Source organism: Pan paniscus, chromosome 1, assembly GCF_029289425.2.
Source record: "Pan paniscus chromosome 1, NHGRI_mPanPan1-v2.0_pri, whole genome shotgun sequence".
Lineage (NCBI taxonomy): Eukaryota > Metazoa > Chordata > Mammalia > Primates > Hominidae > Pan > Pan paniscus.
In genome coordinates, this window is record NC_073249.2 from 206,755,206 (window position 1) to 206,771,838 (window position 16,633).

At 51.1% G+C, this 16,633-nt stretch overlaps 1 protein-coding gene across 5 annotated transcripts in view; it reads right to left on the reverse strand.

Moving 5' to 3' along the window:
- Positions 1 to 1,706: 1,706 nt before the first annotated feature.
- The window catches only part of VWA5B1 (von Willebrand factor A domain containing 5B1), a 70,754-nt gene continuing 55,827 nt past the window's right edge, over positions 1,707 to 16,633 (reverse strand). For 3 of the 5 annotated variants that reach the window (XM_003814406.4, XM_063594347.1, XM_055097274.2), the window contains exons 18-22: positions 14,640 to 14,753; positions 12,777 to 12,851; positions 12,081 to 12,150; positions 10,835 to 10,952; positions 1,708 to 9,250 (exon numbers count right to left, since the gene is read on the reverse strand). In XM_003814406.4, coding sequence (XP_003814454.1) covers positions 8,744 to 9,250; positions 10,835 to 10,952; positions 12,081 to 12,150; positions 12,777 to 12,851; positions 14,640 to 14,753 — 884 coding nt within the window. In that variant the 3' untranslated portion in view covers positions 1,708 to 8,743. Of the gene's footprint in view, positions 9,251 to 10,834; positions 10,953 to 12,080; positions 12,151 to 12,776; positions 12,852 to 14,639; positions 14,754 to 16,633 lie in introns of all 5 variants that reach the window. The other 2 variants (XM_055097291.2, XM_055097283.2) reach the window with 2 other exon arrangements.

Here is a 16,633-nt window from a genome sequence, read left to right on the forward strand (position 1 = left end):
AAATAAAATTAATTAATAAATCTGAACTTCAGTGTCCTTAATTCATAACACCAACATGGTAATCTGTAGAGTTGTGAGGAGCAAATGAGATGAATCAATGGAAAGACCTTGGACTCCTGTCTGACATTTAAGACTCTCTAATTGTAACTTTTGATGATTTTCACTAAAGATGGAATGATTGGGTCAGACTTTAACCTTGCACTTGAGCATACATTTACTGAGCAGCTAGGATGTTCCAGACCTTGCAGAGGGCCTAGAGATGACTGAGGCCAGGTCTCTTCTCTCAAGTTGCTCATAGTTTGATGGGAGAGACACATGGCCACACAGCCCTGAAATGTCATTGAGAAGTGCTCGTAGCAGGCATTACCTAGAGTACGCACAAAGGATTGTGGGAGCAGAGGTTGGAGAGGCCCAGTCTGCCTTGGGGGTGCCAGACAGGGAAGACTTCCTGGAGGAGATGAGCTCTGCATTGAACTTTGAAGGATGACAGGAGTGGAGTGTGTCCCTGGGAAATGTCCCTCATAGGCAGAGTGAACATGCAAGGACTTGAATGGCTTGTCTGGGGAATCCTGAGAATCTGGTCTCTACCCTGTGTTGCTTTGTCAGGAGGTCTCTTCTAAGTGCCTTTCACCTAACAGCATCCTGCCCTGGAGGAGACTTCCAAGCATGATTGGAGCTCCCAATCCGATGGGGGAGACAGGACACACATACGTGTAATAAGAGTGTCCCCTGTGAGGCTGCTGCTGAGAGAAGCTCTGGGAAGTGTTCCTGAGAGTGGCTTCCCATGGAGTTTGGAGGAGGGGAGGGTACCAACAGGTGGAGAGGAGGAGGAGTGGGCCAAGCAGGGAAGGACCAAGAGGTCACCTTCTCCTTTCCAGCCCCAGGTGAGCTAGTGTCACATTTTTAGCAGAGAAGAAAGACTGTTGACAGGGGACAGGAATAGCTTCTGAAGCATCCCTTCATCCCTGCCGCTCCTCTTTCCACAGATGTCTTTGGCAGGAGCTGGTCCGGGCCTGGAAGGCAGTGCACGGCCACAGCGCCCTCTGCTGAACGGTATCAGAACAGCAGGCTTGGAGGGCGAAGGCAATTCCTACGAAGGATCCCTGGTTTCCTACCCATGGGAAACCCCAGATTCTGAAGCCAGGAATGAAGGGTAGATGGAGCCTGGGTCAGCACCCGAGAGGACCCATATGTGCAACCTGGAGGATCTTGGAGCTTGGGAGTAGCGTAGGGGGTGGTTAGTTCAGTTCGGGATGGCTGAGGAAGCCGTTTTAAACAACTGTCCCCGAGATCTTACTGAGGGCTCAGGAACTTGGCATGGCCACCATCCTGGGTATCCAGGGCCCCTCCTTCCCCCAGGCTAGGAGAGGAACCCCTCCCAGCAGATGCCTGCCCAGACTACCCTTGTCTCACTTATCACAGAGGACGTGTGCCGCCTTCCTCCTCCCAGGCCCTGGATCTGGGGTTGCTGGACTTGGTGCGTGGGTGGTCTGGATGCTTCTAGGATGAATTCATCATTGGGAGATTCTAGGTGATGCTCAGATGGAAATGAGGGCAACTGCTGCTTGATGGCAGAACAACAGAGCTTGGCAGAGCTAGGCTGGACTCGACTTGGCATTTTCTCTCCGTTTCAGACCAGGATACGGATTAATTGAGCCCAGTGGAGCTCAGGTTTCCCGGGGCGGGGGGCAAGCAGTGCCTTGGAGGGAGTGGGGTACTGTGGGACGGAGGACCCAGGAGACCCAGGATCCTGAACTGTCGGGCTGACTTCGTCTCCTACAGAGTTCTTTAACCCAGGAGCCCCGAGAACCTGCTTTCCTCAATGTGTTCTTCACCCGTGAGGGACTAGGACATCCTAATTGCCATCCCAGCAGGACACACACACACACACACACACACACACACACAAAACTGGCCTTTACAGGATGCACAGTGGAGGAAAAGAACAAAGAAGCACGTGTCTTACAAAGGGAGAGGCAGTGCCAGGCTCATAGAAGTCAGTGAGGTACTACAAAGGGGACGTCAGGTCCCCCCAGCAGCCTAGAGCCATGGTGAGGGCCAGGGAGAGGGCTTGTCTATCACAGTGACAGTCCATTATCCAGCTGAACATCATCTAGGAGGGCCATGCATGTGAACAGGGTTTCTGTTTACCATGTCAGCTTCGGCCTGGGGGCTCCTCCAATTTTTCCCATTAGGAGCCCTTAGCACACCGCTGCAATGTTTCTGGCTTATTGGGAATTCCTATTATAGTCCATTGTCCTCCCTCAAATCTGAAAAGGGATGATTGATTTGGAGGAAACAAGGCAAGTTGCTGAAGGATTTCTAAATGAGCCTTATGTTTGATTTTGGGGTCAGTCTGTGTGGGTTCCAAGACAAGATGGTGGCTGGTAATGATTTTCAAATAAATATATTTTGTGATCACGAATTGCCTCTGGGAGAAATCTGAAATGTGGCAAGCAGCTCAGGAGAGACACTGCTGCAGGTGCCGTCAGTGCCTTGCTGCAGCCCCTTGGCGTGTTTCAGGTCAGTGCACTTGGGCCTGACTCCCGTCTGCCAGCACCTGCATCTCTTTCTTTTTAAAAAAGCCAAAAAAATCAGTTTCATGGTTCATCTTGCTAATTTCAAACCAAATGTACTAAAAAAAAATATGGGTTACCCTTTGTAATTTAGGCTCTCTCTATTCAATAATGATACATCCTGGTCATTTATTATTACAGAGGTCTTGGAATAGTAGATAGCATATCTGGAACTTTAAAATCTGCAAAGATACTGTACGCATGTCTCAATCATTTGTGCAGGGGAGGTGCCAGGGTTGAAGGAAACGCACGGTACACACTGCATCATGTTCTCCTTTTATTAGCACGAGCGCCTACCTTTCTTTGCCTGGCAGCTTTCTCGCGGGCTGCAGGAGCCTGCTCAGCTGGTGCACCTGTGCTACACCAGAAGCACCAAGGAATGAATCCTCCAGAGTGGCCCTCCCCAAGGGCTGAGTGGAGCTGGTGTACACGCACCCCGTTCCTTCACTGTGAGCTTTGGGGTGTGCATCTACTCTGACTCCCAGAGTTACCAGTGGGGCGAGGGTCCACACCTGTAGCAGTAATCTCCTTGGTAACCTTCCCTTTACTGGTGTTCTTTGCGTTCCTATTTCACTTCCACATTTCCTTAAGGGTATTTTCTGGAATCACCCAAATAAACTATTTGCACTGAATCCTTGTCTCAGGCTCTGCTTTTGAAGGAACTGCTGTGACCAACTTGTTCCAGGTTGACTGGCACTGTGCCAGTTTTAAAACTGAAAGTCTCACATCCTGGTAACCTTCCTCAGTCCCTGGCACACCGCGACAATTAGTCACCTTATGGGGAACCCAAACGAAGACAGATGTGACACGTGAAGTGAGGCAAACAGATCGCCGAACTGTTAGTCTGAAAGCCAGGTATCCTTGGCTTTGAGAACAAAAGATCAGACACAAGTATAACTTTGTCATATTATCAGGTTCAACAATTTTTATCAGCTCAAAGCCTAGATAACAGTAGCCACTATGTACAAAGAAGCCATTTCTTTGAGAACAGACACACATACAGCCCCAGGGTAGGATTTGCTGAGTATTAGTGGACATTAGACGGCTGACATCCAGGGCTTCCATGACATCTGTGTAATTGGCTACCAGGCAAGCAGGTGATGCATATCCCAAGAAGAAGAAAGTGTCATAGGCACTATGGGGACATTACAGATGAGCAGGCGAGGGCACGGGTAGCATGTCATAGGCACTTGAGGCTCTGATGGGGACAAGCACCAGCCATGCCACTTGAGCCAAAGCCACCTGGGCAGATAGTGAAACTATACCACATGTGTCACCACAGTCAGCGGCATTGAGATGAGGCGCATTGCGTTGGGACGTGGCTGTAAGCTCAAAACGGCTGGCCCTGAGCCAAGGAGATTTGCAGCATGAACAGGAGAAAAATCCCACCTCATCGGGTAACCCGGGGAGGCAGTGCTGTTGAGAGGCTAAAGTCAACGGGCTGGGAGCAGGGCTGGACACACGGGGCAGAGAGGTCCACGGTTGGGAGTTGTAGGCGTGGCCAGGAGCTGCTGCCAAGCCCCTGACCTTGGACAGATCTCTGCGGATCAGATTACCCAGCTGCAAAACGCACACACACCCCTGCCCTGGTTATTTTTACACTGGCTTTGCAGAGCATGCTATGTTACAGCTGAAGAATGTGTCCATCTTTTTTCTGTTGACTTCTCTAGTCTCTGCTAGATTGGTGAGAACAAAATCTTCCAGATGCCAAGGCAATGAGCACGTGCCCCATTCATGGGGCGGCAGTACCCTTCCCTCTCCTTTCCCAGGGCACTAAAAGTATGGAATGCATTTGAATCTAGGGACCACTTAGAGATGTTATAATGGGCACATAGAGAGACGTGCATTTGGGCATTTGGACCCCTGAATGATAGGTGCTGGGGTGTCACACAGGATCCAGCCAGGCAGGTCAATGGGGCAGGCAATTGCAGTGTGGGGGGCAGACTGTACACAGATAGGGGAGACCCCTTTCCTCCTTCCCTCTCATGGGGAGTCCCTGCCAAGGAAGAGAGAAGGGGAACAGTAGCATGGCCCTCAAATAAGGGTAGGGATTAACAGAGGGCAAGTCAGGATCTACAGGAAACTTCCAGAAACCTTTTTTGACAGCTGTTCCTGGTGAACCAGCTGGAAGGGAGAAGGAGGAACCCTTGCTTTTCATGTCTCTGAAGAGCAGGTGAAAGCCCACCAGAATCGAGTCTTGGAAGCAGCTAGTCCATTCATCAGCCACAGCAAGTGGCAGTGAGTGGCAGCTCAGGTCAGTGAAGGCCAGGGGATGCCATTCATTTTACCCACAGAGAAGGGACTGGCTGGGGAAACATGGGTGCCAGCTGGAAACCGAGGCCGCTTATGGACAAGTCCAGTGTAAGTCTGCCAAAGGATGGGGCCCAGTTATCCTGGCATGTGGAGTTGGTCTCGAGCTGAGGGGCCTGAGACAGGGTTCTGCATCTGTGTGTGGCGGGAGGTTGGGCCCTCGGGGCACTCTGTTGCAGGGACATTCCTGCTCCACCTGGACAAGGAGGCCCCCAGCACGAACTCCCCTCTGGTTGTGCAATACCATGAGCTATTGTGGTCATCTGTACCCATACCATAAATGAGAGTCTGAAAGCTCAGGGGGCTGGCCGTTAGCGCAAAGGGTACCTAGGTAGTGCTAATATGAGGCCACACCCACAGATGGCAGGACCATTCTAGGGCCAGTGAAGACAAACCCATCTAGAGAACCAGGGAGTGGGAAAATGATTCATGAAACAGAGACTCTTCAAATGCTCCTTGCCAAGCTCCAAAAAGGACAGGGACAGCACCTCGCATGTTCACTGTGGTACCCCAGTATGCCATGCCTGGCATACAGTAGGCACCCAGTAAAGGCTTTCTGAATGCCAGTGCCCCAGGAGCCCTAAGGGAGATCTAGACCAGCATTTTCCGACCTAGTAACCAGAGAAGAGCTGCTGCTGGGTCACCTGCTCGGAGCCTGACAACGCACAGTAACATATTAACGGGTCAGGTTGTCCTAATCTAAAGAAGTTTGTTTTTCTACTGCTTCCTCAACATCTTTGCCCGTAGCACAGTTTCTCATAGGCTGCTTATTCACGTCTCATCTGAGTGAGGAACAGGGTTGGAAATGCTGATCTTGTGAACCCCCGTCATTCCACAAAAGATGAAACAGGGGTTCGGAGAAAGCAAGTAATTTGCCAGAAGTCACACAGCACACTAGTGGTGGAGTTGGGACCCATGCTTGGGTTCCTCAACTTTCAGCTCAGTGTTTTTCCCACTGAAGGCAGCTTGGAGGCTGGGCTTTGTCATACGGTGGCATTAGCCCTTTCTTCAGACAGTGCAGGGCATAAATATTCCTTTGTATGACCTAGAAAGCAAGGGCTGGTTTAGCAAGTTAAACCAGATTAACCCAAAGTAAATGAGATTGCAGGGGCAATGTGTTCCCTGCTTGAGAAACTTTAGAACTCTGTTAGCTTCAATGTATGTACTAATTACCGAAGGTTCTTATCTTTTCCTTAAAGTAAGTCCCCTAGGTCCTCTGCCTAGCAGTCCCGGTAGCACGTTTTTGAGGCTGCATGTCTTCTCAATACCGCTGAAGTTCTTTAAAAATGTCTCTTGTCCAGACCTGCCCCCATAGCTCTTGGGTTATCTGCAACCAATGAAGATTTGTTCTTCTGCACCTTTGGGGCTGGGCAGGGGAGCCAGGGTTGCAGAGATCAGCAGTTTTCTTGGGCCTCAAACATGTTGCAGAGCTCCAGGGGCCGGTGCGGGAGCAGAGTCTGAGGAACTTTCCTAGAGAAGTGGGTGGCATGCCCACCACCTTGCTGGATTCTTGGTTGCTCCTGTTAGGCATCTTGTAGCACTAGTTCTATGCTGGCAGAGACCGGTTCACCTCGAGCCCTGGCCGTTGTCCACGCTGAGGCCTAGAGACCCAGAATCAGACTCATCTGGTGGGGCGGGGAGGTGCTGGACAGCCCAGTTCAGCCTGGTTATGTAGAGGAGGAAAGAGGCCCAGAACACACACGCCACTTGTTCAAGGTCACACAGAGAACTCAAGCAAATTCATGTTCATGAAGAGGGAAACCTCTCAGAGGCAGAGAGTCTGGGACTGTCAGAGCAGGAGAAAGCCCCAGCTCCAGGGCACCTAGGAGGAGAAACCACTTGCCCAAACTAGTACTAGGCTGAGACCTGAGTCTGGGTGTTCTGACTCAAAACCTGGCATTTTTTTTCCCATTACTTGTGGTCCAGGAAGTAGATGCCACCCCCGGCCACCCTTACCCTGAAGCTGAGGCTGCTGCCTGCATAGCTAAAGAAGTGATTTTGGCAGGGGATGGGGAGTGTGCAGGGAGATGACAAAGCTCTGCTCACATCTCCTGGAAGCCTGGAGCAAGACAACCCAAAGCTCTTACCCGCCTTGGTGGCACTGACTTTGAGCCAACACCCCAGATTGGCATCCTGCCCCACCTGGGGTTGTGATGGCCACAGTGTCCAGGCCTGCCTGCCTGGGTTCCTCCCCAGAGGGTAAGTCTGAAGCAGAGCCAGTCCACAAGGCAGCAATGGGATTTTATCTTAAGTATTCAAAAGGGCTGTGAGAATCCCTCGTGGGAGACTTGTGGCACAGATGGAGGGGTGGGGGTGGGGGGCAGGGCACCATATCATGTTGGGGCTGCTTTTTCTCCCCTTGTGCCCAGTGGGCGTTCTGCTGGAGCCTCCTCCCTGACTCTAGCCCCTGCTGGAGGCTGCACACCCCTCGAGTCTTCCTGAGGCCGGGGCTTGCGCCAGAGCCCGCAGGACCCCACGAGTTGGTTTGATAAGCTAAGCTTTCAAGGCCTTCCCACGAGGGAAGTCTGTGGAGCTTCACTCCAAGGTTGGGACAGGAATTTGATGAGGAGAGATTAAGGCTTTGAAGGAGGGGGCTTCTAGGGTGGATAGATTCAGCCTGAAGTCCCAAGCTGGTGGGGTTCCTTGGTGAGGTCTAGACCCACCTCCAGGGGAGTCAGTGGGGAAGAGGAGACTGGGCAGCTCTATGCCAGCCATTAGGGTATCTGAGGCCACAGCACGCCATTCCCCATGTAGGCATCACACAGTTGGCTTGAGGGCAGGAAGCCCCTAGGGGATCCAGCCTGAAGTGTCAATTCATTCATTTCACCAAACAAATCAGGCCTCCCCTGGCCAGAGCTGCCATCCCCAAAGGCACTGCAGCCAAGCCTCTCTCCCACAGTGTGGCATGGCTCCAGAGGACCCCCTGATCCCACGGTGCGACCTACTTGGTGGTGGCTCCCTCGTGCCTCAGTACAAGTGATGCAGTTCGCTTTACCCAGTTCCTAAAAGTGGGAAAATTAAGTAAGGTGTTCTCTGGTGTCTTCACTGACTTCTGTGACCATGTCTGTTCTTTTAGGACTATTTTTGCACAGACTGCCACTTAAATCTAACACGTCAACTCACAAGGTGTCTCCCCTCGTCCTGCCACCACCTCTTCTTAGTGAGGGAGCCACTAATGATCTGCAAGGCAATACTAGTGTGTATTAAGGAAGCTTCCTAGCCAAAACAAAAGGCCCCCAAGGTACTCTTTTGTAAAGCGTTGAGAAGGATGCTTCTCCAATTGGCTTTTAAGTGGGATTTAGGGGGGGTCCTTGGCTGTTACCATGGAGACAAGAGCCTGTCCTACAGGCACCAGACTTTAAGCTAGTGTCTATGTGCCTATGCAAGCCTGTAGGCCTGGTTACTTGAGGTCACTGGGTTCTCTCATCTGCCCTTTTATTTGAGTGGGCATTGCTGTGTCCACTCTGTGCTCACGTGGTCTACCTCCAGACAGGGCTCAGGCTTCCACTGCGTCTTCCCTCCCCAGCCCCAGCAGTAGTCGGCCCGGGACTGCCTGAATGGGCAGAAAGGAACCACTGAACCATTTGAGATCCACTCCACCTCCTTCATCTCGCCCTCTTATTTTATAGATGAGGAAACTGAGGCCCAGATGGGGGCAGGCACTGGCCTAAAGTTGCATGGCTGGATGGTAGCAAAGTTGGGATTGAACTCAGGCCTCCTGGCTGCCAGTCCGGGGCTCTTTCTAGTAACTGATATATTAGTTACAGCTCCAAAAGCTCCCCGAAACCAGGCTGACATGGCCCTGCCCATCCCTCTCCTCCCCACCCTTCCCTCCACCCAGCCTCCCCGTCACCCAACTACACATAATTCGGGTTATAGCAGAGCATATTGAACTCGAGATTCTCATCCCAGTGCCGCAGAAGCACAAACAGCTGGCGGGCAGCGGCCTTGAGTGTGCCCTGCGTGCGGCCCTCGGGTACTTCCTGCTGCTCCAGCCATGAGTTGGCCTTGGCAGCCACCAACTCCCACTCAGTGAAGTAGGAGGCCGAACTGTGCTCCAGCCATGCCAGCCCCACCACCGTGGCCCACAGCTTTCCAGTGTGCTCCACCACTGCCCTCGGCTCCAGGCCCAGCTTGCCCTTGGCCAGAGGCTCCAGGGAGAAGCTGTCATAGGAGGGGTGCCTAGGCGGGGAGCTGGTGCACAGCTGGGGACTCGGGGTCTTGGACTCAGACGGGCGGGTGGTGAGGGACACTCGGTGGCAGGTGAAGGGGGACGTCCACTTGAGCTTCTCCATGGGGATGTGTGTGGCCTCACAGAAGGCTTCGTTGAGCAGGAAGGCTCCAGAGGCCAGCTGCAGAGACACCTGTGTGTGGGGGAAGCCCTTCAGTGGGCCTCAAATGTTTTAGCCCAGGGAGCCCCAGGCCATGCAAAAGTCTGGATCCATGTTGCCCACCCCACCCTGCCTGCCTGGGGGATTTTCAGGATACCCAGGTCAATTGAGTATCTCTATCCTTTATCCTGCAGACACTTCAAACAGATCATTCTCCAAGCCCAAGTCAACATCTTCACTCCGTATTTGCCTCTTGTCCTGGGGGGGTGGCCTCACCTCAGCCACTGGGAATGTCCCCTGCAACGCAGGGAACGCTAGCAGCTCACCTTCCTCTTTCTCCCTGTGTAACCATCAGTTTCCAAGTCTCAACAGGTCTACTTTCTAAATCGCTCTGCAATCCATCACGTGCTTCCTCATGTTATTCCTGCCTCCTCTTTCCTCCCCTCTCCCCACCCCCAATCCATCTGTCCTACATACAGAGGGATCTCTATGAGGCATAGATCACACACTTTTTGGAGGCTCAGTTCAATGACTTCAGTGTCTCATAGACTCAGTCCAAAATATGATCAATAAAGCTCTGCACCGCCTAATCCTTGACTCTTACCCTCTCCAACTCCATTCCCCAGCTGCCAAGCTCTGTCTCTCCTCTGGAGGCCTTTGGCCATATCTCCTCATCCTGCAAGTCTTGGCTTAGCCTTGACCTTCTCCAAGAAGTCATGCTTGGGTCTGCTCCCCACATCTCAAGCCTGGTCTAGATGTCCACCCCCTGTACTCCCCAACCAAACCAGACCTCTCCCATTGCCACTCCCAAGAGTTAGAATTGCCTAGTTCCTTGTCTGAATCCTATTAGACGCTTAGCACCATAAGTGCAGAAACTATGTTTGTCTAGTTCAATGCTGTCTCTCCAGGGTCTAGCACTGGGCCTAACTCAATAAATACTTGTTGAGTGAAAACATGCCTAGTGCTCAGTTGCCCTGGATATTTGGAAATTCAGAGTATTATGCACTTGGGTATGGAGGGACAGAAGAGGTATGCAGTGATGCTCAAACTGTGCTCCTCCTTTGAGCATCCTCTGTTTCCCAAGCCCTGAGGGGCCCCAGATGTGGCAGGGCCAGTCTCCCTTGCTCCTTAATTCAGAGAAGCCCACTCCAGACCTGAGCCTCTCACCCTGCTACAGCATGCTGAGGTGTCCGCAGACCCAGTTGCTAAACACAGTCCATGTCCCTGGGATGTTAATTTTACTCACTCATGAGTCATTTCAAAGCTTATTTTTATGTACTGAAAAACAGATACACATAGATGCGTGGAGTAGAATGCAAAATTCCCACGAATTTTTAAGGCAAAGATAGCAGATTGCAAAGAATTTTCGTGATGCTGGTGCTGGCTTCTAGCAATATCCCTAGGCCTCTGGGCAGGGGAGATTCATGCAAACTCCCTCTGCCCTGCTAACTACTTGGGTGGGAAGCTCTAGGAAACCTCAAAACTCAGGGGATCTGAGCTCTAAGACCAAAGCCTTCTTCTCTTTGAGGAAGTGGAGAGGTGGGCAGGGGGATCACTGGAAGGCCCTGCTGCTGAGTGGAGCGGAGGGAGACTGACACCTGGGGTCAGGGCACTCACCAGCGGTATGTAGTCGAAGCTCTGGTTCCCGGAGGTCGACTCCACAGCTTTGATCAGTGGCTTGCTCAGGAAGCCCTTGGCTGCTCGTGTCAGTAGCCTGGACTTGTTGAGATTTAGCCTGTGCAGGTGAAGTCAGGTGGCCCTGGGCATCCCAACCTCCAGTGCCCACCCAGAAGCCCCTGAAAGTCAGGGTCAGAAGGGATGCAATAGATGGCTCCCTCCAGCCTCCTTATCTGATAGCTAAGGAAGCAGAAGCCTGGAAACATGGGCTCGAAGCAACTGCTCCAAGTCACTCAATGAGTTAGCAGCAGCTGGGACTAGGAAGAGGTTAGTGTTCTCCTGATGACCCTCTTTTGTTTTGTTTCTGAGACAGGATCTCACTCTGTCACCTAGGCTGGAGGGACACAATCGTAGCTTACTGCAGCCTCAACCTCCTGGGCTCAAGCGATCCTCCCACCTCAGTCTCCTGGACTACAGGCACACACCCATGTCTGGCTAATTTTTTATTTTTTATTTTTTTTGAGATGGAGTCTTGCTCTGTTGCCCAGGCTGGAGTGCAGTGGAGCAATCTCGGTTCACTGCAACCTCTGCCTCCCGGGTCCAAGTGATTCTCCTGCCTCAGCCTCCCTAGTAGCTGGGACTACAGGCACATGCGACCATGCCTGGCTAATTTTTGCATTTTTAGTAGAGACAGGGTTTCACCATGTTGGTCAGGCTGGTCTCGAACTCCTGACCTTATGATCTGCCCATCTCGGCCTCCCAAAGTGCTGGGATTACAGGGGTGAGCCACCATGCCTGGCCTATTTTTAAATTTTTTGTAGAGACAGGGTCTTACTGTGTTGCGCAGGCTGGTCTTGAACTCCTGGCCTCAAGTGATCCTCCTGCCTCGGCCTCCCAAAGTGCTGGGATTACACGTGTGAGCTACTACACCTGGATCGTGACCCTCTTTTACTATCACATTCTTGTCCAGTCCAGTGGTCAGAAGAGTTTTATGTCAGCCCTCCCATGCATACTTGCATTTGGAAAGAGATCTTGGAAGTGTGGGAGATAAAGTAAAGTGGGGGATTTGAGGTAGGGTGAGACCTGGGAGACCGTGATTGCTCTGGGCAGGAGTGCCTTCTTTACGACACCTGCCTAAATGTCAGGCTGAACCTGCCTCTGGCCTTCCAAGTCAGGGAAAACCCCAGGGACCACCCCAGGAAAATGGGTGGCAGGAGAGTGTACCTTTATTGGAAATCCTACCTACCTGGATCCAAAGAGATTCTCTGAGGCCTTCATGGAAGAAAGAGTATTTGTAGCCAGGCTGCGCTGGGGACCTGGAGAGCCACAGAATGACCAAGTTGAGACCTGAAGATGACCCCGTCCAACTGCTCACTGACCAACTGGGGGAACAGAGGCCTAGAGAGGGGCAGGGGCTTAGCTAAGTTCCTAGGGACTCGAGCTAACCATTCGGCTGTGGAGCTCCTTCCGCTCCAGTTGGTGTGGGGTGGGATGAGATGTCTGCCTGTAAAAAGCTGGCCTCTAAGATTCCTTGGCCGGCAGCCCCTGGGATCTTCTGGAAAGTTACTTGTGGGGGCAGTGACAGCTTCACTTAGCCCTGCTCATTCCTAAATGGGGACACTGAGTTGACCTCCTTGGCACGTTGCTAGAGGACTCTAGGCAGAGCGGAGTGGCAAAAATGGTCCCTCAGCGGGGAACTAGGAGGCCTGATCCAGGCCCAGCTCTGTCACCAGTGTATTCTGTGACCTTGGGCAAGTCACTTCACCTCTTTGCACCTGTTCCTCATCTTTCAATTGGGGATAATCCTATTCCCCATGCAGACGGCTGCTTTGAGGACTCCATGAAGCCCTGAGGACTTTCTCGGTGCTAAGACACTCTCCTGACCCCAGGACCAATGCCTGTCACCATCTTGATGAAGAGGCAGCGCCGCCTGCCCACTCACCTTCAGAAGCACCGTGCTTCTCGCGGCCGGGGGACGTGGCCTTGCTGAAGAGAGCAGTGGGACTTGCCTCCATGTCTAGGACAGAGGAGCCAGTGAGGCTGGACCTCTCCCCTCCCTTCCTCGCCTCCCATCCCCTCAGGAGAGCGATGGTCTAATTCACGGTGTCTGCAGGTGGGTTGGGGAACAAGGCTAGGGTTTCCATCCCTGCTCGGATGGGCCTTCATCTTTCACAGATATAACTGGTGCCCCACCATAAGGTTAGACAGGCCTGGGTTCAAATCCTGACCCCCGCCACCACTACCACCACCACTGACGAGCTGTGGGGACTTGGCAAAATTACTTTATACATTTTGATTGCAAATTGGGGATAATATTATCTATCTCACAGTGTTGTAAAGATGAAATGAGATAATATGCAGATAGTGCTTAGTCCATTGCTAAGTGCTTAGTAAAGCCCTGGACTACGGGCCCTGTCTCAAAAAAAAAAAAAAAAAGTCAGGAATGTGGGCATGAATCAGAGAACAATTTCAAGGGAGGGATTTGTAGCCAGGCATGGTGGCTTATGCCTGTGATCCCAGCATTTTGGGAGGCCAAGGTGGTGAACCATTTGAGGTCAGGAGTTCACGACCAGCCTGGCCAATATGGTGAAACCCCAACTCTACTAAAACTATAAAATTAGTGGGGCATGGTGGCAGGTGCCTGTAGTCTCAGCTACTCGGGAGGCTGAGGCAGGAGAATCACTTGAACCCAGGAGGTGGAGGTTGCAGTGAGCCGAGATCGTGCCACTGCACTCCAGCCTGGGGGACAGAGTGAGACTCCATCTAAATAAATAAATAAATAAATAAATAAAATAAAGGATTTGTGATTTTGATGGAAGCCATAGGCCACCAAAAGCTAAGCTTCGGAGAAAGGAAGGTACAGACCAGCAGTTTCCTGAAGACTGGAAGTTCAGCTTGGCTCAGGGGTGGAGCTAGTTCTCCTGGGTTTTGGAGGCCAATGGGACCAAGAAGTTGAGAGAACACTTTGATTCTGAAGAGCTCCTCTGGGTTTCCACCCCCTCACACTGTGTTCTGTTTTTGTTTTTGTTTTAAAACCCATCAATGTCTGTGAGCACTTTCTAGGACCTGGAATAAAAAAATCCTTATGGTCTGGGTGGCTGGGCTAGTGGCCAGTCGGGACCTCTGATGTCTTCCTCCTGCACAGCAAAAGGCAGGAGATCCTCCCTGTGCATGTGAGGAAACCTAGAAAGGGGTTAGGATGAGTGCAGCAGTTAGGCTGTCTTTAGAGAGACAGAAAGACACACATCCATGCAGAACACAGAGGGTTAAAGCCATCCTGGGAACTAGTGCAAGGTCACAAAAAGGTCAAATCCCAGCTCTTCAAGGAGCCAAGCTGCAGGCACAATGAAACCAGGTGAAGGCTCAAAGGAGGCTGTTGGGAATCCTGAAAGAAACAGATGGTGGGACCCAAACAGATGGGACTGCCTCTTCACTCTTCGCTTTTTCCCTTGTTTATTAGGTTTCCTGGCAGTTGGTGCCTGGGAGGACTCAGAGGCTGGAGGCAGGGAACAGCACCAGGGTCAGCAGACCTCAGAAGGGGAGAGGTGCCGGCAGGGAGGTGGTGCCGCTCCCTGGCAAAGAGAGAGCTGTGTCAGTGGTGGTGCGCTCCGGCCATACCGAGCCTCTCTGTCCCTCTTGGGCTTCAGAGAGCCTGGGAGGCCTGGCTTTGCCTTGGGCCTGCCTAAGCCCACAGTGCAGACTCAGAGAGTGGTCCTAGGGCCTCGGACATGAGGACGCGGTAACCTCAGGGGCCCAGACTTCCGAAAGTGCCCAGGGTGGCTCTTACTTAGGGCCTGAAATTTACCATTTCCTGGTGCCGAATCTTCTCCAAGCATCGTCTGCGGCCTTCCAAAGCCAGAAGAGGTGCCCCTCCACTGTTGGGCCAGGGCCCGAGAGCTGAGCATACGCAGGGCAGCTCCTTCGCAGAAGACAAGGGGAAGCGGGTGGTTGGGTACAAATGTGCCAGTCCTTTGCCTTTCCCCCAGAGCTGACAGGAATGATTCTGGCTTCAATCTTTCAATTATCCAAAGGCAGGAAGGTGTTGTACAGGGTAAGACCATAAGCTTTAGAGTCAGAAAGACCCAGGTTTGAGCCCCAGCCCCATCTCTTTCCAGTTGGATGGGTGCGGACCCCACTGAGCCATAGTCTCCTTATCTAGAAAACGGGGATAATAATATCTAGCTTGCTGGGTAGATACTATTGCTGAGAGAATGTTCAAGAAGGCACAATGTTTTCCAGGAAGTTAAAAGGCCAGTTTTTTCAGGAACATTCTGTTCTTCTCTCTGTTTACTGTCTCAGAGATCCATGTCCCAAGTACCCCTCCCACAGGGCAGGCCCCTGAAATCCCAGGGCATCACCAAGAGGTGTTGGATAGAAAAGAGATGAAGTTACAGCACCCTGGGCTGGGCAGGGTGGTTCATGTCTGTAATGTTAGCACTTCAGGAGGCTGAGATGGGAGGATCACTTGAGCTCAGGAGTTCAAGACCAGCCTGGGTAACATAGCGAGGCCCTATCTCTACCAAAAAATAAAAAAATAAAAAAAATAAAAATAAAAAATTAGCTGGGTGTGGTAGTGCGTGCCTGTAGTCCCACCTACTGGGAAGGCTGAGGTGAGAGGATCACTCGAGTCCAAGAGTTAGAGATTGCAGTGAGCTGTGATTGTGTCACTGCACTCTAACCTGAGCAACAGAGCAAGACTCTCTCAAAGAAAAAAAAAAAGAAGAAGAAGAAGAAGAAAGAAGTTACAGCACCCTAAAGTATGCTTTAGGGAACCCCACTCTCAGAGAGCACTAGTCTGTAAGTTTTTCCTTAAAAATTGGAGTTGTGTTGGGAAACAAGTTTTGCAGAAGCTGCATACTGTAGTCCATTCTCTGAGCCTCTTGATGTATATTAACATACTAAATGCTCTGAGAAGTTCTGCAGTAAAGAAAGCGTTTGAACTTTATCTAATCCAGTGGTTCTTAAATGTATTTCCTAATCTGGTATTTTCTATTTTTATGCTGGATGGCTATTCATAGGACACGAGACTAGAGTTCTAGTTTCTTGGAACACACTTGGGGAAGTGCTGATCTGGATCTTAGGGGGCTTTGGGACTTTGGTTAAGATATGGGCCAGGTCCCTAACTTCCTAGGCTGTGGCTACAGATGCTAGCAGGCTGGTCATAGACGGGTGGGAGGGATGCTCATCCCTGCAACATGAATAAGCGAACAGCCTGATTAAATGGCCACTCCATTGCCTGAAATGACAGCAGTTGAAGAGGGTTGATCATTTTGGTACCACAGATAAGAAAAGGGGAACAGGTGGAATTAGGAAGGGCATATTTTATTTCCAAACACAATTCTTTCTGGACGTCTGCTAATAAAAAGCGGGGGGGGGGGTGACCATAAAGGACAGGAAAATGTAATTTGAAACAAAAAAAGCACAAATAGTTCATAAACATGACAAGCATCTCACAATTAAAAAATGACAAAAGAGAGATTCTCTTCTCACCTATCAGACTGGCAGAGTTTAGAAAGATAAACAATATTCAGTGTTGGAGAGGATGGAGATTTGAATAACCTGTGGGATGGTAAGGGGGCAGTTTGGTAACATACATCACAATTTTAAGTGGGCATCCCCTTGACATTGCAATCCTACTTCTAAGAATTAATTAACCCTGAGGAGATAACCAGACAGATGCACAAAGATGTTCTTTAAGGTATAATTTACAATAACCAAATGGGGAATAAAATAAAGGTCTAAATAGATTTTAAAAGATTGCAATAAATTTTCAGAGACAGTAGAAAGGAGTGGAAGAAA